The 23,297-nt window shown below is 47.3% G+C and overlaps 10 protein-coding genes across 10 annotated transcripts; 7 read left to right on the forward strand and 3 right to left on the reverse strand.

Moving 5' to 3' along the window:
• Positions 1–112: 112 nt before the first annotated feature.
• N7509_011754 (uncharacterized protein) lies at positions 113–1,138 on the forward strand (the record flags this gene model as incomplete). The annotated part of the gene is made up of 2 exons (XM_056636391.1): positions 113–1,036; positions 1,091–1,138. 2 exons carry the CDS (start codon positions 113–115, stop codon positions 1,136–1,138), a joined length of 972 nt encoding a protein of 323 aa, XP_056482421.1.
• A 568-nt stretch (positions 1,139–1,706) lies between these two features.
• N7509_011755 (heme-dependent oxidative N-demethylase family protein) lies at positions 1,707–2,931 on the reverse strand (the record flags this gene model as incomplete). The annotated part of the gene is made up of 4 exons (XM_056636392.1): positions 1,707–1,870; positions 1,924–2,114; positions 2,171–2,293; positions 2,351–2,931. The coding sequence occupies 4 exons, from the start codon at positions 2,929–2,931 to the stop codon at positions 1,707–1,709; spliced, it is 1,059 nt and encodes a 352-aa protein (XP_056482422.1).
• Positions 2,932–4,266: 1,335 nt separating this feature from the next.
• N7509_011756 (uncharacterized protein) lies at positions 4,267–4,631 on the forward strand (the record flags this gene model as incomplete). The annotated part of the gene is made up of 2 exons (XM_056636393.1): positions 4,267–4,370; positions 4,433–4,631. The coding sequence occupies 2 exons, from the start codon at positions 4,267–4,269 to the stop codon at positions 4,629–4,631; spliced, it is 303 nt and encodes a 100-aa protein (XP_056482423.1).
• Positions 4,632–6,527: 1,896 nt separating this feature from the next.
• N7509_011757 (glycosyltransferase) lies at positions 6,528–9,204 on the reverse strand (the record flags this gene model as incomplete). The annotated part of the gene is made up of 8 exons (XM_056636394.1): positions 6,528–6,736; positions 6,795–7,061; positions 7,109–7,365; positions 7,460–7,810; positions 7,861–8,224; positions 8,277–8,514; positions 8,565–9,031; positions 9,099–9,204. 8 exons carry the CDS (start codon positions 9,202–9,204, stop codon positions 6,528–6,530), a joined length of 2,259 nt encoding a protein of 752 aa, XP_056482424.1.
• An 894-nt stretch (positions 9,205–10,098) lies between these two features.
• Positions 10,099–10,455, forward strand: N7509_011758 (uncharacterized protein; the record flags this gene model as incomplete). Its single annotated transcript, XM_056636395.1, has 2 exons — positions 10,099–10,203; positions 10,267–10,455. 2 exons carry the CDS (start codon positions 10,099–10,101, stop codon positions 10,453–10,455), a joined length of 294 nt encoding a protein of 97 aa, XP_056482425.1.
• Positions 10,456–10,505: 50 nt separating this feature from the next.
• Positions 10,506–11,036, forward strand: N7509_011759 (uncharacterized protein; the record flags this gene model as incomplete). The annotated part of the gene is given in 3 exon segments (XM_056636396.1): positions 10,506–10,647; positions 10,699–10,814; positions 10,830–11,036. 3 exon segments carry the CDS (start codon positions 10,506–10,508, stop codon positions 11,034–11,036), a joined length of 465 nt encoding a protein of 154 aa, XP_056482426.1.
• A 319-nt stretch (positions 11,037–11,355) lies between these two features.
• N7509_011760 (uncharacterized protein) lies at positions 11,356–12,687 on the forward strand (the record flags this gene model as incomplete). The annotated part of the gene is made up of 4 exons (XM_056636397.1): positions 11,356–11,618; positions 11,673–12,108; positions 12,162–12,353; positions 12,403–12,687. The coding sequence occupies 4 exons, from the start codon at positions 11,356–11,358 to the stop codon at positions 12,685–12,687; spliced, it is 1,176 nt and encodes a 391-aa protein (XP_056482427.1).
• Positions 12,688–13,399: 712 nt separating this feature from the next.
• N7509_011761 (glycoside hydrolase family 35 protein) lies at positions 13,400–16,695 on the forward strand (the record flags this gene model as incomplete). Its single annotated transcript, XM_056636398.1, has 6 exons — positions 13,400–14,231; positions 14,288–14,417; positions 14,479–14,587; positions 14,634–16,144; positions 16,182–16,417; positions 16,478–16,695. 6 exons carry the CDS (start codon positions 13,400–13,402, stop codon positions 16,693–16,695), a joined length of 3,036 nt encoding a protein of 1,011 aa, XP_056482428.1.
• Positions 16,696–17,649: 954 nt separating this feature from the next.
• On the forward strand, positions 17,650–19,562 carry N7509_011762 (uncharacterized protein; the record flags this gene model as incomplete). Its single annotated transcript, XM_056636399.1, has 6 exons — positions 17,650–17,963; positions 18,030–18,047; positions 18,104–18,616; positions 18,672–18,905; positions 18,955–19,202; positions 19,261–19,562. 6 exons carry the CDS (start codon positions 17,650–17,652, stop codon positions 19,560–19,562), a joined length of 1,629 nt encoding a protein of 542 aa, XP_056482429.1.
• A 434-nt stretch (positions 19,563–19,996) lies between these two features.
• Positions 19,997–21,964, reverse strand: N7509_011763 (MFS transporter; the record flags this gene model as incomplete). The annotated part of the gene is made up of 5 exons (XM_056636400.1): positions 19,997–20,655; positions 20,719–20,766; positions 20,822–21,611; positions 21,659–21,852; positions 21,907–21,964. 5 exons carry the CDS (start codon positions 21,962–21,964, stop codon positions 19,997–19,999), a joined length of 1,749 nt encoding a protein of 582 aa, XP_056482430.1.
• Positions 21,965–23,297: the final 1,333 nt, after the last annotated feature.

A 23,297-nucleotide genomic window follows, 5' to 3' on the forward strand; every position in this document is an offset into this window, starting at 1 on the left:
TCGGCCCAGTATTACGCCCCTCCCCCCTTCTCACTCCAGCAAATGCCAACAGCAGACTAATGCCTTACCTGCTTTGCCCTCGATAGGATGTATTCACCAACACAAGACCACTATGGCACCCCCTGGAGCTCGAGGCATCTATGGCGGTGCCGCCATCGCCCAGTCTCTATCCGCCGCGATGCGCACCGTCCCCGCCGATTTCGCCGTACACAGCATGCACTGCTATTTCGTCCTAGCCGGAGATTCGGAAATCCCTATCCTCTACCATGTTGAGCGCGTGCGTGACGGACGAAGCTTCATTACCCGAACCGTGCAGGCGCGCCAACGCGGTCGCCCCATTTTCACCACGACGCTCAGCTTCAGCCGCGTCGGTAGCGGAGGTGAGAAAACGCTGAACCACGCGGTCCCGAAACCCGATGTACCCCTCCCACAACCGGTCATTCCCGGCACAGTCAAAGCGCTGAGTGAAGCCGGGGGTGGTCCTTTTGAGTCCCAGAAAGCGGGAATCGTGAACCGTGCCTCCTATCCCGAAGATAAGAAGATGCGGCGATTTGTCCGGGCTCGTGGTCATATCTCTGAGGAGGGTGGCTTCCAAGCTCATCTTTCCGCACTCGCCTATGTTACCGACAGCTTCTTCATTGGGACAGTCGCTCGAGTACACGATATTCCGCGATTTTCGTCCCCCGCAGAGCTGGAGAAGCTATTGAAGGCATTGAAGAACCCTTCCGATCTTGACGACGAGGATATCACCAAGGCTCTGAAGGAACTGAAGGAGGAAGAGGCGACCGATCTCCGACGACGACTCGAAGGAGCTCTCAGCGATGCCACCAATGGCAAGAATCAACAACAACACAAGGAGGTCGGCATGATGGTCAGTCTGGACCACTCAATATATTTCCACAATCCTCGAGCTTTCCGGGCCGATGAGTGGATGTTGATCGAAATGGAGAGTCCGTGGGCTGGCGAGGGTCGAGGATTAGCTCTCCAAAAGATCTGGTCGAAGGATGGCGTGCTGATTGCCACATGCACACAAGAGGTATGAAGATAGCCTGGTTCCATGACAAGCACTGAATTACTAACCATTTTCTAGGGCGTTGTTCGTTTGAAGCAAGATAAACCACCCCTGGCGAAGATTTAACTCGACATTCTTTGATACCCCTTAACCTCGAGACATATTCCTGTTCTCGGCCAACCTTCTTCCATTCTATACACATATTTCAATCATAGACTTTGTTTTTCTTATCGTTTCTTATCGTTTCTTATCTTTCTTTTCGATATACTTTTCTTCTGTTTCTGATTCGTTCGATTTCCAATGTTGTGGAGGCACGATCTAACTGCTAGTCAGTAGCTAATGATCAAACCAATCAAATCTACATTATTAATTGAAGTCCCCTTGTTGATTTAATAATAAATTATGAAGAATTTCGATCACAATTATCAAATTTCATTGATCTAATTTCCTAATAGGCACCACTCGGATAATAAAATGAACTTTGACTCGGAAAAAGAAAGCAATGCCAGGCTTTTGAAAAAGCAAGGATAAAAAAGTATTCAGACAGCCACCCAGTTTATGAAGATCGCAAAACCTAAATGACAAACGCCAAATATAAAATATAGGGAATGTTAGACAGGGGGGGAAAGGCAACAGAAAAAGCAAAACACGCAAGGTCGTCAACATCTCATTCATTCATGGCGTGATTTCGCCCTCAAACTTCAACCTTCTCCTTAGTTTCGCAAGGAGCGGTAGCCACACGCTTGTTGTAGAACTCCAAAACCTTCTTACTCCAAACATGTTTGCCTTTGTACTCGCTCACATGGTCGGGCCAACTCTTCATCTCGGTAACGAGATTCTCCAGTCTTGCATGGGAAGCTGGTCAAGCGGAGTCAGATATGTCTTGACCCCGAAGACAATGGCATTGGTACGAGGAAGTCGGCGGAAAGTCTGTCTCTCTCGACGAATAATGATTTCTTCGGGCAACGGGTTATCCAGCTCCTTCTCACAGAGAGATCCAGGGCGGTATAAGATTTCGAAGAGATTCTCATCGGGTCGCCTGATTTCCACAAAATAATTGGAGCGCTCCATGGGTGAAGCTGGGGTGAGGCGTACCAGAAACCTGTATCCGGGATTAGTTGATGGGTTTCGAAAATTTCGTTTGACGGAGTTTCGTACTTGCTGACGGAACTGGCAACCTGTTGATGCCACAATGGTACAGGCTCGTGCATTCGAGAAATTGTCCATCCGATTCGTTCCTGAACAGTCCAGCCCGTAGGAAATAAGCTAGCACTGGCTGCCCTATAATCAAAGTTAGACGAAGACATAGATTGCAGTAATCGAGCAATAAATACGTACAAATAGTATTCACCTTCCTCATTGAGCATTATAATACTCAAGTCTTCCATCGTGAGTCGCACAGCTGCCTCCAGGGCGTCGGTGTCGATTCCACTTGGGGCTGATCTGCCTAGATCAAACTTTTCTCCGGTCATGCAGTTTCGAATGAATGTTTGGTCGTTTTCGGAGCTCTTTTCGAACATGTTTGGAAATCGCTGGCAGAGAAAGTCGGATACATCCTCTAGTGCTTCCTGACAGGCCTCGAGTGACTCGGGCAAGCATCGCAGGACTTCGGACCTTTTCTCACGTAGCAGGTGGTCCCGTACGCGGTGTTCTTCTATGTAGTGCTTGTCGAGAGTGAGCCAGTTCTGGGAGTCCATCCTGCGAACATCCATCATGACGCGGTATTGCTTTCTACCTCGAATAGGCTGTGCCGGGTATGGCGCGAGGCGCTTAACATTTGACGGGTCGTCTGCGGCGTCATTTTTCAACAGCCCTTTTTGTCTTAATATCGTCTTAGACCAGTTGAAGATCTCTTTTTGATATCGCACGACGATCAAAAGTGCGACGATACAAAGCGTCACCAGCGAGAAGGTTGTCATTCTTTTTCCATGCGGCCACCGTTCCACGTCTATACTTTTGTTGGGCTGGGTTTAGATAGTTGGAATGAAGTTGAAGGATCGCAAAGGGAATATTCAAATAAAGGAATGCAAAAAAGGGGACGAAGAAGCTTTTTCAGAAAGGAAAAAAAAGTAAAGAGATCTGAATACCAAATGAGTGCTGGAAGGAGGCTCCATAAATAACATGCCTCCCACGGTCGATGATATGATCCCGTTTGGGCCCAGGCAACAAATTGAACCAAGATCACCAGACGGTAAAGGTCAGCCACGCTAGCTCAGTCAAAAAATGGATACTCAACCCAAGAGACCAAGCAGATACATTCCACATTCCAGATTGAGTGCGACTGAGTCTGCGGGCCTGCCGTGATACGCTCAGGGATTCCCCGCAAAAGAAAATTTAAAATGAAAATCCATTTTATTTTATTTTTATTTTTTAGGGAGAAAAAGCCTCTTTAGTTCATCGCTCGGCAGGTATTGACAGCAGCCCCATGATCGGGACTGACCTCAGCTTTGAACTGGGCGGGTCGAGGCCAGGCTGTGTTTTTCGGTATGAAGATTCGTACATCTGCCACCCCCTAGCTCCACTGCTCCTCTCGGTGGAGTTAAGACAACACGAGACGACTCATAACACGGCGCGGGGCAAGCCGGCCAGTTTTCCAAGACGGATTATCGGCGCTTGGAGAGGGAAAGAAAAGGGCAGGTCGCACCATCCGGTGGATTGACCCAGTCGCTAGGCACGATCTAGGCACAACGACCGTGTTAGGTTCGAGGAATCGTCAAGCTCGCGTATCCCAGGTCCGTGCACGCGCCCCTCGTGAACGAACCTGGGTGTGCCTCAGGGATCTTTCGATCGTTGGGGAAATATCTCTTGAGACCATGCACCCCGACGGATAGCGTCGGGGAGTATACATCGCCTCGGTAGCCTCGCAACCTTCAGCTAGGGATGGATTGCATGATGACCAGGTGATTTATCGCGGGAGGCGAACCGACATCAGCAATAATGTACGTACAACTCCGCTCAAACTCGGGGGTGGAGGCAATGTTTGACTCGGCCCCAGTTCTCTTGACCAAGCGCAGAGTTCTTGTTCTAACACGCCCAATCCGACTGGCCAGGGACCTCGATCCAGTCCAGGCGTACATCACACCGTCACCGGCCTAGCACGATAGGGACAAGACTAAGCCTGACGTATCAGAACCCCAAGGTACATAGCCCCTAAAGCGTGTGTGGGGGGGGGGATCCCCCAGCGGGGACCAGTGTCCTTTCTTCCGCGGCCCCGGTCCTGGTCCTAGTTTGAGTTCCAGCCCTGGCTTACCGGCATGGCTGTTTCGCCCCGTGGATCGCTGCTGTCGCTGGACCGTCCTGCCAGCTGGGCTATTCTTACCCTGGTCGGATATAGGGCAGAAGTGCAGGGAGACTTACAGTATGTTTCGAAAAAGTCACATCCTTCACACACTGCTTACCCCATTTTTGCTGCATTTGCAGCAGAATCTGGACAAAAGATCACCAGGTCCAGATCTGCGCCCCAATGAAGGACCCTCCTTTCGTGCTATGTTCCACAGTCTCCACTGTGACTCCACCAGGTCCATCTGGGGTTCCCGCTGCAACCGCTCCCTCCCTCTCGCGCTTTGCGCGCTTGCCGCAGTCTTTAAGCCGGGCTGGACGAGTCCACCGCAAGGGATAAATGCATTTCGCCTTTTTCCAATTTAGTTCTACGGTTTTTTTTGCTAATTTCCGATTCCTGTTTAGTTTCTGGTATATATGTTGGGGGTGGTTCTATGACTTTCTACCCAGGGTGGCGGCATCATAGCTCCATTTTGAAGGTGCCCGAATGGATCTCTCATTTCTTTTTCCTAGAACGACGTGGTACCCTGGCGAAAACTCTTTTCGTTAGTAGTGTTTGCTTTTTCTTCCCGTTGCAATTCCTTCCCTTCGCATTGGCCCTTCGACGAGACACAAACAACAGGGAAACATGAGGTCATATCAATGCACGTGTATGCTCTCGACATGATCTGCTTTTTCTTGCTCATCTCTATCATATCGGATCAATTCTTGTGAACTTGAGAGCCTCGTTGATATCTAAAGCCTGTATACACAGCCCACGGTCTATCTGGGCTGTGTGCAATGAGCGCACAATGAAGATTCTATGAGGGGCCAGTTGACAAGCTAAATACGTCACCATATCTGGAAATCGATTTGTTTTTCAGTGAAAATTTTAAGACCGCACTGACAGATTGATGTGGAGGCTGATGCATGTCAAATCCATCAGCGAGACTCAAATATCGCCGCCACACGCCACAGGAACACACATTCGATGCCCCCCACACGCATACGCACAGACAATATGTCATCAACCTGACCTGTTAGATATGTTGAACTGATCCCTGTCTGTCATACTCCTGGTACTCAGCTGAAAGGGCAGTTCGTATCGACTGAGTATCTTCAGTCGTTGGGAGTATGTTGATTCCAGACATCCCCGTGGATCAGCACGAGGGCCGTGCTTGAATGCTTTGCATTAGTCCCTCTAGTAGGCATATTACTGGAGACATCGGAGAAAGTATATTTGTAATAAAATGTCCTTGTGTGGCGGGGATGTAAGGGCTAATTTAACGTCTGGGATTGGTTTCCAGCAAGTATATCCATGGATCCTGAAAGCTTTTGTAACACGTTGGCCATAATCATATAATTGCAATGAATACCTATTGGAAGGTACTAGGGCAAATACTAGTTAAATGGTTGTCTTCAAGGTTTGGATTGGATAGTTAGATGTTATTGAGACATCACTTTACCTGGGCAGTCTTCAGTGGTTTCACGCTAAGCAGCACAAACGTCAATGTATAACTTTTAAAAGTCGACTAGACAAAGTACTGGTACGTTTGTACCCGAAAACTTGTTTTTCCAGTCAATCATTCACTTGATAATTATTTTAATGTTTCAATAGACCTGGTCTAGAATGAGGTCTTATCTTGATCTACGTCATTTTAGCCCAGGTCCCTGTCTGTATCTAGCTGTCGTGACACAGCCCAACAGTATAGAATATGAGTATCTCGTGACCTCACACTCCCGATAGCTTGAAAATAGCACTTGGAGGAAGATAATTTTGGGATTCTGTTTTCGCCACAGCCAGCTCTGTCTAAATTGACGTACAGCCCGAAATAAAATACCATGCTTTGATAACAGCTCTCTTCAACTTATTACTTCATAGAAACTGCTCGGGGCAGCTTTTACAGCGACCATGTCTACTACCCAAACGATCTAATAAACTCCCAGTAAGTTCAGTGTACTACGTACGAGTAGGAGAGACTTGAATATGTGAAGTGAAATGGAAATGGCTACGGGACGGTGAGGTTAATATAGACCGGGTAACCTATCCACTAAAACTTGAATATCTACAAAATGGATGTTGGTATGACCATGCTCTATCATAAGAAATTCATCGAATTGCTTAGATTGGCACCATTGAAGCATGAAAAGGTAATCAGTAGGTAGAGAGGCCTCATCAGCTTCGTTTCGGTTTACGTAAGGATTTGCTACCTAGGTATCATCCCATGGCATGCAGATTTATTAGCTTAGTTGACATTTATATAGCTCGTATTTCCTCATGCTGAAAGTCTTTCCAGAATAGTAGGGTACCATTCTGCTCCTCGCCAGTTAAGGGCTCTCTCCTTTGTTTATTGCGGCCATCTCGGAGCCGTGCGATCACAATTGCTTTGTCAATATTATTCCGGAATGCCGCGTCGATGCTTTTGGTGATTCCGTGAAGTGGGTAAGCTACCAATCCAATGCCAGCTGTGATAAAGATAATCAATTAGATTTTTACCATTTCAGAGATTACGGCACTCCTTACCTGAAGGTACTTTCGTTGCCAGCCCGATGGTACCCTTGGCGAGACCCTTGACAACCCCCAAAGCTCCTTCTTCCTTGCCACCCTTGATAGGCAGCGTAATTAATCCCGAGAACCCTTCGCTCATTCCATCCACAAAGTTCTTACCGGCAAATACTGCACCACTTTTCCAATTTTTCACAGGCTCATATTCCTTGGGTTTGTCTCCATATAGTCGGGGCACCTGTCGGAATCCCTCGGCAGCCGCATGGGGAATATCGATTACCACCCCTTGAAGTATCCCCCTGTAAATTTACCAAAGCCTTGTAATATTGCACCCACCATTTTGCCAGCAGTGACTATTCCAGCCTCTTTCCCATCATTGCTGGTAGATATACCAGAGCCAAGTTGCGATGAGCTGGCCAAAGACTCGGATGGCATAGGAGACCGAGAGCGTGTATATTGTTTATACGGGCTATAGAAGATCTCGCCAGTGGATTGCACCATTCTGGAGCCGGTGGCTGTTGCTGCAGAGAGAATACCCGTCACTGGGTCCCAACGATGTTTATCGATGAAGATTGGGTTGCTCTTGTAACTGAATGAACGAAGGCAAAGTCATGTTAGTCAAATCCTGTCACCCGATATTTCCAGGTGTGACACGCAGGGAAATGTGTCATTTATTTACATACGATTTAAAATGATTCTCGTTGGCCTTATTATTTCCAATCAAAGTCAACACTGCAGCCGTGGAGAGGTTGAGTGGATGTTTGCCCTTAGAATATTTCAACACTGCAGGCTGGCCAGGTATGATATCACACCGCATTCTAGCTGACGGTAGATTGCGATGAAACGAGTTGACGGCAGCCTTGACTCCCGATTCCATCCGCATCTTATAAGAAATTGATTCCGCCGCCGCTTTTGATTCCTTTGTGAGACAAAATTCAATACCATCCGCTAGATTTTGAACGGTGAGAGAGGCGTATGGAATGGGTCTAGGACCAGCACCGGATCTGGCGACCATATTGCCCCAGAATGGTTGGCTTGAACTCTGTCAGTAAGGAAAATTCAGATAGCAAATTGCCATACTTACTCCCCAAAAAAAGGCACAATTACCGAAGGCCGACTCTTCGATAAGCCACAAGCGGTGGTGCCAGCGCCTCCATGGTGAACGACAGCTGACACATGTTGGAAGAGCCACTCGTGTGGACAATCTTCGATGTAATAGATGTTGGGATCTGGTGGCCCCACAATATTACCCCAGCCCTTCGAGATGATAGCTCGCACACCAGCCTGTGCCACCGCCAAAAGGACTGTATTGATGAGTTTTTGAGGGTTTGAGACCACGATACTACCAAAGCCAATGTACACAGGAGGTTCACCAGATTGCAAGAACTTCTCTAAATCCACAGGCGGGTAGTAAGTAGGAGTGTCTCGAATTAAGAAGCCGCAAATATCTGAAAAGGTTAGTTCAACATCCCCTGAATCTGACTTTTCTTCATAGCGTACCGATATGTGATGGCCAATCCTGCGGCTTTGGGATCAGAGCTGGAGACCAGCAATAAGTAAAAGGCACGTTTAACGCTTCCGCCAAGCTAGGACCTTCCATGTTGGGGACAGGATCTAGATTAATCGATTCTCGCCAGCGGTTGATAACATGTCCCAGCCTACAGTACTTGTCCAAGGCATAGTGAACATTAGGTGAACAGGGACACCTAGTGCCTGAGCACAGTGAATATGTGCAAAGCTAGGTGGGTTAGCGATAATAGCGTCAGCTACAAAAGGCTCCTTCGTTACTGGATCATCGTCCAGGCATGACTTCCAGCAGCCATCGAGCATTTTTGCAACCATGACTTGCTTCTTCTTCACCTCGCCGTCACGCAATGTCCGCATTTGAGGAATCAGCCCTGGGTTCTTCACCATGTACGCCATCAGTTCCGCTGGGTCGCCCCCGATCGGATAGAATTCCAACCCAGACCCACGGACAAAATCTGCAAAAGTATCGTGAGTCGCGATGCGAACCCTATGACCCCATCGCTGCAATGCTGAACCCAGCGCGATGAAAGGTTGCACATCCCCGCGACTACCCACTATCTGGATCACGATGTTCAGTCGGAAGGGGCAATCAATGTCACCCTCTTCAATTCCCTCCGTCTCATCATAGTCAGGGGGTGGATTTTTTAGGTCTTCTTGTTGGGATTCGATGATTTGAGCGAGGGTTTGGGCGATTTTGGATTCGAGGTTGATATTCACGCGACCGTCAGCTACACACCGAAAGTTAGCATATTCTCACAAAAATATGTTTCGCTATACAGGAAAGAAAAAAAATACCCTGAACTTGAACGTTGCTTGAATCAAAGGTCGACCCTTCATCTCCACCGAGCGAGTAGGGCGGAGGAAGCTGGCCTTGACCTGAAGGCTCTTGTGGATCGGGCATTCTGTGACTCGGATCGCCCAAGGGAATTTCGTTTTGTTTTGTTTTGTTTTGTTTTGTTTTTGTTCTTGTTTTTTTCGCACTGCTGGACCTGGTACATTGGTGCAACAAGAAGAAATCTTTCGTATAAACACCGGAAGATCAATTGCAAACGTAAAAAGGCTATAATATTAGGCGGCAAAATTGGTACAGTGATGGATAAGGTTTGGCTAGATCAATAGTGTCCGTATTCGTATCATTTACCTGAATTGGAACGCAGGGGAAATGAATAGTGGAACGTCCGATTCACCGCAGCGTGGCAAAGAGGGGACAAGAATAGACTCATGCATGAAAAATTCACGCTAGTCGCTGGATTAGGTGTGCAGACATTTCCACGGTATTTCATGGGTAAACCTTTGGGTTTTCGTGATACGCTGCCCTTGTGTCTCGCGAAGGTTTTCATACAATTAGCAAGAGCTGCTCATATGGAGATACTGAGCTCACTATTGCCTTAGATGAATTTAGATACAGTTATTATTCGAATTGCCGTATTTGCATTGGCAACTAATGCTCTGAAATGGTACGGTGGTGCTAGAGCCGATGCTGTCATACTCGTATACTAGTATATGCTCCAATAAGAGACCATGTTAAAGTTCTGGGGATTTTTTAAAAAAAAGACTTGAATTTCTCTCATTACTGCATCCCTTCTTAAGACTCGGAGCTCACATCTGGCGGTAGCCCCCGGGCCGATACTAACTAGTACTTAGTACTTCCTAGTAGTTGTCCAGATTGTTCAAACCAGACCTAATCCGAGTCCTTAAGTTCATCCACCCAACTGTCGCTCCTTCGTCGCGTCACATTTATTTCTCTCGGCCAATCTCACGCATTCAGCAGCATTGAAAAGAGTGGCAAAGGAAAATGGCGAACCCTAAATCTAATAATTCTCATGAATCGGTCGACCAGCAAGTCGCTCGCATAGAATTAACTAGCACCATTCAGTCTACGGGGCTGCTACCGGGCTTTGTCAGTCTTTAACCTCTTTATATTCTCTCATTACTTTTGGAACTTTGTTGATAAGCTCAATAGAAGAACGCTTCTCACAAGTATAAGTCAGACAGGTGGAGAACTATGCCCCATGGTTTTGGTCGTTGGCTCTTGAAGCCTATGGGATTTGCAATCACGATTTATGGCCTCAACATAATCGCGGGGGGGGGGAATGTTATTTCTTTTGCTTTGCAACGCAGCCCCGCAAATGTGCCACCCGAGCTGCAATGATCTCTATTCATCACGCCGAATGGGGATTGAGTATGACTCCTAAATCCTGAATGCGCTTTTCTGCGTCACTGGATTCGGCCTCTTCCCCTGGCGCGCCCGTGAACTCTACCTGTGGTGTCGATGGCGTCTGGGGCCAGGGAAAACCAATCAACAGAAAGCGTTGGATCACCTCGGAGAAATCCACGCAAATTGGTTTCAAAAATTTTTCGCTTTGACCCTGCTACAGACGATCACTTGGAACAGGCACCCGGGAAATGAGACGGCGGCTATGCTACACCTACCCCGAGTTGGAAACTAGATGTGGTAGTCTGGGGAAATATCTTGAATACAGTTTTTCAGGTCTGCCTAGCGGTCTGCATGTGGGCATTCAATAGATTCGATCGACCCAGTTGGACGACAGGGCTGTTCGTCGGCTTGGCCTGCGTGGCAGCTGGGATCCCCGGCATCATAATGTGGATGGAGAAAAACGGATCAAGAAGGCGAACGAGCATCCTGGAGCCCTATTATTTATTCATATCGCCAATTCTGGCTTGCCAGGCGCGACTACCAAAGCTTATACACCGGTAGACCAGGAAGGATAATTTTTTTCTTCTTTTTGTCGCCTTTTTTATTTAGGAAGAGTTTCCATAATTAACAGAAATTATACCATATCATAGCTGCACTGCCTGGTAAATTACTCGATGGAGTCGGGTCGTTCTTATTTAAGTGTGGCTTGGTACTCTAGTGGGCTCGCAATGCATAGTGTCTCTCTGCGCCCCGCTTCGTATTCGGATTGATACTCCACAATTCGTTTACCCTTTTTGACTGGCAATGACAAATTTCAGCCTAATAACTTTTTTTACAACAACCTATTTTATCGGCGGAATTTTATCCTCTTCGCGCGATTTATCAACTACTCAAATGCGACATACGGCGGGCTCTAATGCTGCATCCTACTCGGGTCGCCGCGATAACCAGAGCTCTTTAGTGCCTGTGTCCCACAAAAAACAGACCTATATCGAGATCAATGATTTCTCAAGACCTGACACACCTGTTCCCGATGGAAATTCGTGTGCTCCGTCTGAGAAGCACCACTCGCGGCTCTACTTTCCGAATACACTATGGACGCGCACCTTTTTGATAACAGTGATCCTCGAGACGATTGTTACTGTCGCGATTGAAACGTTAATTACCCACTTAGGATCAAATTCAGCTTCGCCGGCTAACTGTTTGTCTAGTTGGATCTTCATCAGCATATCCGATCGCATTCTGGAGCATGGAAAAATGGACGGATCATCACGTCTCCAATCATTCCTCGGTCTCTACATGTTCGCTCTACTGTATGAACTAGTACTATCTTATGATGCATTGCGACGTCAAAACACATTCCAATTGCTGGGGCTTTGCATTTGCAATCTTGGACTCCTAACATATGGGATCCTCCAAGTATCAGAAGTGATGCATTTTGTTAAAAACCTAGCAAATGATGGCGCCTTAAGTACCAGTGTTTTATCAATATATCGGCTCCAGCTCATGTTGATTCCAATCATCTTGGGTGTAGCTACAATCTTCATGACATTTGTGGCCTGGAAGCTATTTGCAGAGTTTTCCTGGCTGATTTACAAGAATGTCAGCGCTGACTTGAAAATGAATCGGCGGTACCATATTTATCAGGTTTGGGCGCTATTGAAAGATCTGATATAATATCCTTTACTGACACGTACTAGATCTTTATCGCTCTATTGAAGTTTGACTTCTTTTTCATATTTGGAAGTCAATTACAATTTCTCCTCGCATTGAACCAAATAGGCGAAGAATTTATAATTAACGCAGCTCTGGTCCCTATTGCAATGGTAGGGCTGTGTTTGGCTGCGCGCTTCTGTCAAAGGGAGAAAGCCAAACTCATGACTATCCCTGTGGTAAGTTAATTCAGGTTCATTCTTGGGTTTATAATCTGACTTTTGATAGATTTGCCTGTGCGGGATCGTTGCCGGCATAGCTAAAACTTTGGAGAAGATGTATAGTTCGTCGGAAGATAGTGATGGCTTGAGTTTCTATCGAGTATCTTTGTCTTTCTTTGCTTCTATAGCGATCCTGTTGATTGCATGCACGCTCGTCAACTTGCTTCTTTGTGTTTTTAATTTCGACAAGGGGCTGAAGGACCATATTCATCAGTTTAGGGGGAAACAGCTAGCCGTGGAATCGGAAAATACGGGGGCTCAGGGATCGAAGTCGCGATTTGAATTGAATTAAAGATTTCGATCAAGACTCGGAACCTTGGAAAGAATAGTTTAGAGATATAACATAATTTTCAATATTGGAATCTAGTACATACAACGGAATAGCAGCTGGTAAATGTAAACCAATACCTGTACTAGTACTCGTAGTACGGAATAGGAAGCATGGCAGAATTGACCAATTCATAAACGTATTCGCATATTTTAGTGCATTTCAACTAAACGAATGAAAATCCTCTACAGCGGAGATCGGCGGTAGTGACCCCGCAGGAATTTTGCCTTCCGTGTGAAACCCCGACTATTCAGCGGTATGTATTCGTATTCATATCCTTATTTGGCTACTTATGCATTGCGAGAAGGGCTTTTGGTTAAAAATCAGGTTTTTGATTGCCCTCCATGACAAATAAGTACCGATACATTTATTATTTAACCATTTTCTAAAGAATTATCGTCCAATGATAGCGAAAACGCCCAGGGCTAGGCTCCGTTCCATCAGCCAAAGAGGTATATCCAGCGTTAGTTAGTACTTGCCTAGACTTAATGGTCTGCGATAGTTCCCCAGTGAAAAAGGCGGGGAGATGATTTGGAATTTAATCCTATTCCGGCTCAGTCAAAATTGTCCAGTCAACCCCACGCCACCATGAAAACTAGATGTATGCGGTATATAAGTTCAGAAATATCTTGATTATCCCAACACTACTCAGTCCATTAGTCCAGAACTGCTAAAGATGAGGCCCAACTTCATTTTTAATTTTTGCATTTTAAGCGCGCTGCTCGCTTCGCAACCACGACGACTAATTTTTGCTAAAGCCAATGAGCTAAAACAAGTCGTACCAACTCAGGATCTCGTAACATGGGATCAGTACTCTCTTCTTGTCCGCGGTGAGCGCATCATACTGTTGTCCGGTGAATTTCACCCGTTCCGACTACCATCTCCGGGCCTCTGGCTAGACATCTTCCAAAAGGTGCGTGCGTTGGGGTACTCGGCTGTTTCGTTCTATCTCGACTGGGCACTCATCGAGCATGAACGCGGCAAAGTCCGCATCGAAGGCGTCTTTGATCTGGATGAGTTCTTCGCCGCCGCTGGACAGGCAGGCGTCTACCTGATTGCTCGCCCTGGACCATATATCAATTCTGAAGTCTCTGGCGGTGGCTTCCCGGGATGGCTCTCACGCCTGCCAGGGCGACTGCGATCAACGGATGCGGACTATCTCGACGCCATCACTCCATACATCAAGGCTACCGGTGAGAGAATTTCCAGCGCGCAGATCACGAACGGTGGACCCGTGATTCTCTTCCAACCTGAAAATGAATATACTTTATGCCTGAATACGACCGAGTACACGCAGATCAACAATATGACCCTGGATGGTATCGACTCGTCGTGTCTTGACAAAGAATACATGGCATATGTGCAGAAAGAATATCGCAAAGCGGGAATTACGGTTCCTTATATTATCAATGACGCTTTTTCCGTCGGAAACTTCGGTCCTGGAACTGGTGTTGGGGCCGGTGATATCTACAGCTTTGATTCTTATCCATTGGGATGGGCTTTTGCACGTAAGTGGTGCTATCTTTCCTAGCATAATAATTCTTTCTTTGACCATTCCCCACAGCGCCGGATGCGTCGGACTGGTCTGCTTTGCTTAATCCATTGAGTATGTACAACTTCACGATCCATAGCAGGATTGCCCCTGGGTCGCCCATGTCAATCTCTGAGTTTCAGGGAGGGGTGCCGGATCCCTGGTAAGCTCTACGTACTTTACTGCAATCGTATGGTTCTTTTTACTGAATTGTATTATCCTAGGGGAGGGCCTGGTGTGGAACAAGCCGCTTCTTACATCAATGCCGAGTTCGCCCGCGTCTTCTATAAATTAAACTATGGCTTTCGAACTGCCATACAGAATATCTACATGGTGATGATACAATACATCCATCAAAGTGCGTCGCTAATGAAAACAGTTATTTGGAGGGACGAACTGGGGCAATCTAGGCCATCCCGGCGGTCACACCTCGTACGATGTTGGGGCAGGAATCTCTGAAAATCGCCTTGTTCATCGGGAGAAATACAGCGAAATGAAGCTTCAAGCCGCCTTCTTACAAGCATCACCTAGCTATCTACTATCCCAGCCCGATAACGGTACATCCGGTGTTCACACTGATACTCGTGCCCTTGTGGTGACACGACTGACTGGGTCACCGACCGACCTCTATATCGTCCGCCACAGCGATATGACATCAATTGATCGCATCTCGTATCGTCTCCGCGTGTCATCTAGTATTGGAAACTTGATTCTTCCCCAAATGGGAGGACGGCTCAGCCTGAATGGCCGAGATTCCAAGTTCCATGTGGTAGACTACGATGTCGGTGGTATTAATCTGATATACTCCACCGCAGAGATATTTACCTGGAAGAAGTCGAGCGAACGAATAACGCTAGTGCTTTATGGAGGTGAACATGAACTTCATGAGTTTGCTTTGCCCATTGAATTTGGTGCCCACCGTCATGTCGAGGGAAAGGGCGTAGAAGTTCACCTCACCAAGTCCGCGATTGTTGTGCAATGGTATGTTCAGCCTGGGCGCAGAGTTATTACATTCGGCGATGGCTTGGAGATTCATCTGCTCTGGAGAAACGAAGCCTATAATTACTGGGTTCTGGATTTACCTATTCCAGGGACCTTAGGCCTCTATTCCTCGCCATCCAGAGCCGATAAATCTGTTATTGTGAAGGGTGGGTATCTACTTCGCAACGCAAGTATTTCCGGCCAAATACTTCGTTTAAATGGCGATATCAACTCTACGACTGAGATAGAAGTTATTTCTGCACCTACTAGAATCACCGGGCTGGAATTTAATGGACGAGCCATCAAAACATCCTTGCGATCACATCGCACTGTGGGAATTGTGGATTACGACCCACCGTCACTTAATCTTCCCGACCTGGAATCTCTAGAGTGGCGGTACATCGATTCTCTCCCCGAATTAGATGCTTTCTTCGATGACAGGGATTGGACACCCTGTAAGCAAGCCAGTACACACAACACTCGGAACCTGTCTACTCCGACGTCACTATACGCTGGCGACTATGGCTACCACACAGGCTCATTGTTGTACCGCGGATCATTCATCGCAGACGGGTCCGAGTCATTCATATATCTTCTCACAGAAGGCGGCTACGCATATGGCCATTCTGTCTGGCTGAACTCGACTTACTTAGGGTCCTGGTCCGGTACTGACGCAGAAATGTTCCACAATCAGACTCTTGCTTTTCCCGAGGAGCTCAAAGCTAACTGTCCGTACGTTCTCACTATATTAATTGATCACATGGGCCTCGATCTGAACTTTGTCACAAATGTCCAAACAATGAAAGATCCAAGAGGTATCATGGACTTCGAATGGAGCCGCGATAAATCAGATATCTCCTGGAAGATGACCGGCAACCTAGGGGGGGGAGAAATACCACGACATCAGCCGTGGGCCGCTGAATGAAGGTGCCCTGTATGTGGAAAGACAGGGCCTGCATCTCCCCGGGGCGCCCATTCATAACTGGAAGAAAAAGTCGCCATTGGACGGGATTTCAAAGCCCGGGGTTGGATTCTTCGTTGCCCAGTTCGGGCTGAACATACCCCAAGGATACGATGTTCCCATGAGTGTTGTTTTCACAAACTCAACTAAACAGGCTTCTTCGACGCCATATACCTTCCGGTCTCAACTGTTTGTGAATGGGTGGCAGTTTGGTAAATACGGTATGTTCGATATTATCTATTTTTGTAGGATTTTCTTCTGCTCTAGCTCACAAATTACAGTGAACCACATTGGACCACAGATAAGGTTTCCAGTTCCTGAAGGTATATTGAATTACAATGGCATCAATACTATTGCCATCAGTATATGGTCAATGGATGCTGGGTCTGTAAAGCTGGATGGAATCCATCTGGAGAGCGACGCAGTTCTACTAAGTGGATACGTGAAACCATCGTTTGTGGAAGCGGAGGGATATAGAGAGCGAGACATGGCAAACTAAGTTGATTAGAACTTTATTGATCTATTAAGATGGGGTGCGGTGTACTTAAATATCTATATAAGTAGGTCAATAGATTGTCGGTGACCATATTTCATGACGCGAATGCCACGAATTTGATCGGGGCGGCTCCAACGCACTCTAAGTGTAATTCCGATGCGAGGTTGCTGAAGTTTCGGGGTTAATAGATGCATATTAGGCTGCTGCTGCCATCTACTACTAGTAGTACTAGTAGTAGCTCTCTCTTGCCAGTCCAATTCGGTCCCAACCTTTGCATACGGAGTTTAGACATCAAATCCATCAACAGTAAGTAATCATAAGTTTGATATTTGCTGGAGAGCGAGAGAAATGGAGTCGGCGACAGTATCATGCTCACTTATTCTGAATATTTAATAGTCATCAATGGCCATCAATAGTCCAAAATATGTGGTTGGATCCACAACTACTACCTTGTCGCATCTGACGATGCTGCTCCCGAGGTCCTGCCCAGGTTATTTTCACTCCATAACCTCATTCGATTTCAAGTTGTTCTCAGTATCGAGGTATTTAAAATTGGGTCGAACAGCATGTCTCGAAAAGTTGAGTATTAACCCATATGGAAGCTATCATCCTGCTTATACTCGCCTCGCGGTATGAGGAAATCACGCGTTACCCCAAGGCTCTCTACAAATCGATCCACTAAAAAGCGGAAAAAATAAGCCGCTGCCACCTGCAAACTGCGCAAAGTTCTACCTATAGGATAATCTGATGCCCCGAACAGAAGTGCAAACAGAAGTCCAAGTCCAGGACTGCCCCACACACCAAAATGACTAATTCCCCGGCTTGGCCATTTCCCCTCTCATTCCGGGGAGTTTCAAACCGCGCGGATTCCGAAACTGATATTCTGCAAGTGAATCGGCGTCTTATTTTCGGAATTCGTTTCCCCAACAAAATCAGATAGTTCGCATCGTTCGCGCAATGGCAACCACCGTGCTCACCCAGAGTCCGATTCGGCCCATGGAGGTAGATGACTCACGCCAAGCGTCCACTCTACGATTGTCATCTCAAATTTCCCAAGATTCGCGAACCCATGGTCTTTTTGCTCACGATAATGACTCCGGCGAAGGTGTCTCCGCCCCTCAGAATGTGCAACTATCGAGGGCTCGGGCTGTGATTCTCATTGCCACCCTTACGGGCATTACATTCGTGGGTAGTATGAGCGGGGGCCTATTGACTGTTGGTCTGCCATCAATCGCGAAGGACTTGCGGCTTCCGGACAACCTGCTGCTGTGGTAAGTGACCATCAAAACACTCACCGCACAAGTCCACACCAGACTAACAATGACCTGGGGTTGAAGGCCTGTTTCGGTTTATTCGTACGTATCTCATGTTCGACACTGTCGCTTGACCAGTTCACTGATCCGAATCACAGCCTTTCCAATGGCTGCTGTCTTCTCTTGGCAGGCTCACTTGCCGACTTCATTGGAAACCGACCCATCAATCTAATCGGTTGTTTCTTGATGGGTGTCTTCATCCTGGCCTGCAGTGTCGCTAAAACCGGTATTCAGCTCATCTTATTTCGCACCTTGCAAGGAGTTGGAACTTCCATGTGCCTACCAACGGCATTCAGCATTTTGACGGATACGATGCCCATCGGAAAACGACGCAATATTGGGTTTGCCTGCATAGGACTCGGGCAGCCCCTCGGCTTTTCGGTTGGTCTTGTTTTTGGAGGCGTGTTTCAAGCATCTGCTACCTTGGGCTGGAGATTTGGATATTATCTCTGCGCTGGTGCATCTTTTATCCTGATGGCAGTCAACTATTTCAAGCTTCCCAAAGACAGGCCGAGGGAGCCTGTCACATTCCACCGCCTCCAGACAGAGATTGACTGGATCGGTATCATTCTGTCCAGCGCTTGTCTAGGAATTATCTCCTATGTTTTCTCGTGAATTTTCCCATCCATATTATATCTCAAAATCATACGCTGACTTGCAATCTAGTGCAATCACCGATAACCCGTCGAATATTCGTCACCCAGACAATATTGCGCTTCTCTGCATCTCAGGTGCCATGATTCCCGCGTTTTGGTATTGGATGAGATGGAGAGAAGAGTCTGGAAAGTCGGCACTGATTCCAAACTCGCTATGGAAAAACACTGCCTTTGCTTCCATCTGTGTCATGGTTCTATTCTCCTGGGCTGTTTTGAATGGCATAGAGACAATACTGAGTCTTTTGTAAGCTTTCAATCTCCATAGGATTGAATAATGCTAATCGATCGAAAAGCTTCCAAGAAGTTCAGGATCTATCTGCTTTTGAAACCGCCATCCGTTTCATGCCCAGCGTCGTAACCGGTATCGTTCTCAATATTGGGACCGGGCTTCTCGTGCATCGACTTCGCGCCAATTGGCTTGTCCTGGTTACAACAGTTTTGAGTGCTGGATCGCCTTTGCTGATGGCCATCATTGATCCCAACTGGTCTTGGTGGTACTGTGCTTTCTGGGCCGTTCTTCTGGCCCCTCTCTCAGCGGATGGTAAGAAAAAAAACGGGTTACTCGACGGTTTGAGATTGCTAATAGAGTTGTCTCGCAGTGATTTTCACGGTCGCAAATCTCATTATCGCGGACTCTTTCAGCTCCAAAACGCAAGGACTCGCAGGCGCCGTATTCAATACTATTGCGCAGTTCGGTACTTCTATCGGACTGACAATCATCGCTATAATCTCAGCTGGTGTCACACAAGGATCATCCTACACCGACAAGAGCTCTCCTGGTGCTCTTATGGTCGGATACAGAGCTGTTTTCTGGACCTGCTTCGGCTTGATGGTTGCTGCTTCTGCGATTGGGGCTTGGGGATTGCGCAAGGCCGGAAAAGTCGGTTTGAAGAAGGACTAAACTGGTCCACGCAATAAATCGTATGTACTTTCTTCATTGTTTACGACATGATTTTGAAATGGAGATTCAGTCTTGATGCTATTAAAGCTACATCGATCTCAACCCACCTAGACTCAGTCTGATACAGCCGACCACTCTATCCCTTCAACGAGGGCATGTGAGTAGTCTCTGTAGAATATCGAAAGACCATATGATTGAAAATTAGTACAAATAATCATGAATTTTCTCAATCATGGAATCAAGACTACCATCCGATTCAAGTAACTCATCCTGGTGTATGCATTAAAATTAAGACGATGTGTAGACGGTATAACTCATAAACATCGCTGAGAGGTAAGAAAAATGGAATAGAACTTTTGAGCCGACCGAAGCGGACATTAGCTTGGGCAGGCAGATGCGGGTCATAAGATCGTGTCGTGGTGTGTAGCGTCAGCCTAGCCGCAAATGATCGAGGCCTTCTCCGCGTGGCTTCGAGCTGTCTCGATTCTGGAGAGGTGTCCAGTAACATTCGACTGTACGGGCTCGATATTATTTGGACCTTCGCCGCGCTCCTCTCTCTCCAATTCGAGCTTCTCTTCTTCCTTGATACGCTTGAGCTCCTGGCAAAACTTGCTGTTGTTTCTGATACGGTCGCCATAACGGATGAAGGCAAAGGGGATGATGGAAACACCCAGACTGAGGAATGCAATCAGACTGCAGGCCCAGTTTACACCAAGTCGATTGAACATTGGCTTCGCGGCAAGAGGCAAAACAGCACCAAATATGCTTCGGGTACAGCTAGCAGCCGATTGAGCACTGGCAGACAATGTCTCGTAGGCATCGGTGAGGTAGTTGAGCATGGCCATGAAGATCAAAAGGTATCCCGCACCAAACGGAATGCCAGAAAGGAATGGCACAACCCAGTGAATATTCGGCGACGCCGTCCATCCTACCCAGAAGAGTGAAATCACGTAAAGTGGCCCTCCAATGCAAGCAAGTGGAAGTCTTCGATATTCTTCGATAAATGCCCACTCAGCATTGCGGGCCTTAGCGCGGGCAAGGTAGCCATCATACCACAGGAAGACAACGCATGCAAGTGCTGCACCAATTCCGACTACAGGATATGCGTCAGCAAAAGAGATCCAAGTATGCAAGTCTTGGCTCGATCAGTACTCACTGGGTAGAAACATTAGGCCTGAAACACCAGCATTCATTCCATAGATTCCTTGGGAATTCATTAGCATATCAAGTAATACAGAGGAGAATCGTGTCCTACTTACCCTGGAAAATTATTGGATATGCCTCAAAATAGAGATAGAAGATAGCATATGCCAGTGCAAGGTACAACGACGTCAATGATACAATGGACTCGTGGATAATCATGCGGAAAGGTCGCGAAATTGTGGTAATAAATTTCTCGCGGAGGTTTCGACTTTCCAGTTCCAAGGGCGATATGATGGTCGAGTTTCCGGTATCTTTTCTCAGCTTCCGGGCACGATTCTTCAAGACGACGGGGCCGTAGGTTTCCGGCATGAAGATCACCAAGGGCATGGATATACCGGTGCAGATCAAGCCAATCCAGAAGCACCACCGCCAACTGACAACGGCAACGAACCCAGAAATCCATGGACCCATTATAGGTCCGCATGTTGTGCATGCCATGAAGTAAGCCATCAAGCGGCCTCGTCGAGTGGGATCATCGTGAACATCGGCAAAAAGTCCACCGACAGTAGCAATCGGTGCTGAAGCCATCATGCCATTTAAAAGTCGAAATACCAGTAAAGATGCATATGAGTCGGCCACGGCGCAGGCTAAGGTAAAGATTGCGAACCCACAATACGCAACTAACAATGGCTTCTTGCGTCCAAAGTACTCGGAGCTAGGTCCCCACAATAAAGGACCCAGGATATAGCCGACCAGGAAGATAGAGATTGGAAGGACAAGGGCTTGCTGGTTCTTGATATTGAATTCTTCTGCAATCTGAGGGATGGCGTTGGAACAGATGCTGGACCCAATGGTGCTGTTCATGACCTGCATGACACCCGACCCTAGGACTAGGAACTTCCTTGTCTGCACTACGTTAGTATGGCACATGACCTCCAGTATGCTCACATTACCTTGCGCCAGTTCACGGGGTTTTCTGGGTCGTTTTGACCAAATGAGACAACTGTCTTCGAGGCCACCCGGCGGAAACGAGAATATGATGGATTGTCATAGCGCTCCTGGATAGGCTCATGGGCGACTTCCGATTCTTGATCTGAGGAATCACGATGCGAATCATGTGAGTCATGAGGCGAGATAGCTACTTCCTCTGTAATTCGAGGTTAGCGCCAGCAGGAGGTACACATTGCATCACAAGTCGTACCTGTAGCGGACATGACCTTTTGGAGGTTTTCCTCCGTGGGGAAGTGGGTTGACATCATGCACAAGTTGGGTCACCCATTCAACCAGCAAGAAAGCGATAGATGAGGATCAAAAGGTGGGCTGGCGGCTTATAAAGGGCATTGTAACATCGAAAATTCAGGAAAGCCATTCCGGCTCCACTCTCGCAGGTCCCGAATCCACTCTCTAACTGCGGAGGAGTAAGCAAATGAAAATTCGATGTTTTTGTGGTTCGAGCTCCACCCCCGTCTGCCACATTTTGCATTTTCTACGCCCTAGGGCTTGACATTGATATCTGCAGGTGATAATTCTCAGTGCTATGGCGAGGAATTCATGCCCAATTAGCTCCAATCAAGTAATTAGACGTGTTGATCAAAGATACGACAAGGGTTTTCTCGGTTAGGACGGCTTCTAGGAAACTCTGGTTTACGGGGCAAGACCCAAGATTTGAAAGATTTTCAAGTGGCAATCTTCAGTCTAGTGCTTTCGTTGTTTAGTGGAAGTTCATATGAGATGTCCTATGGAATTCCAATTGATCGCCGTCCTGAGAAGCTATAATTATCGTGGCATGGCGAGAGAAAATTCTACAATCTGTACAAATATGAATGGTATACAGATACCTCGACCGCATGCATCCTGGTATTTGGGCAGTCGGTTCTCCAACACGAAAAAGAGGGGTCAATGCCATGCAGATCAACCCAACGACCTAGACTCGCTATGTACCGAGGGATTGTGGTAGATTACTTTCAAGGATCAACGCTCCAGATCGGTCTGAAGGTTGAGCAACATGTTCTCATGATCAAAAGCATCCACGACTCACCCTAGATCCGATCCCTCCCAAAGTCTTAGCAGTGACAGGGCCCTTGGCGCGGGGAAAGGCCTGGAGAAGGCCACCAAAGCCTGGCTGCCGAGGTGGTGGGTTTGACTCATTCCATCGGGACCCTTGGCCGAATGCGACTCCACCTGTCAACATCAAGCCGGCGTTATAAAATTTGGCCGGTTATCATCCCGAGCTAGACCTGCTGCGATCTGGGTTCCTCCTGTTTCGGTGTATGTTCGATGACGGCGAATGTGAGGTCTCGATGTTTGTTTGCGTGCGAAAAATTCCTGTGTCAGGGGCGTTAAATTTCCGACATCGAACCGGATGCGTCCCGAAGTATGGTCGGACAGAAGTCCGACTCGCGCTGACCGCCCGCGAACAGACTTCTAGAAGGCGTTGAGGGAGAACTGCAGAACATTCGTTTTGGGGATGGGTCTTAGACCATACTCAACATTATTTTTGAAATGGCGCCGATTTTGAAGTGCCGCGGGAGGGTTCCAGGAACAATGCAGATGGCTGGACTCAACATCGTCGTCCTTCAGCAAAATGGAAGG

Source organism: Penicillium cosmopolitanum, assembly GCF_028827165.1.
Source record: "Penicillium cosmopolitanum strain IBT 29677 chromosome Unknown utg000011l:1.0-3548175.0:1.0-3550911.0, whole genome shotgun sequence".
Taxonomy (NCBI): domain Eukaryota; kingdom Fungi; phylum Ascomycota; class Eurotiomycetes; order Eurotiales; family Aspergillaceae; genus Penicillium; species Penicillium cosmopolitanum.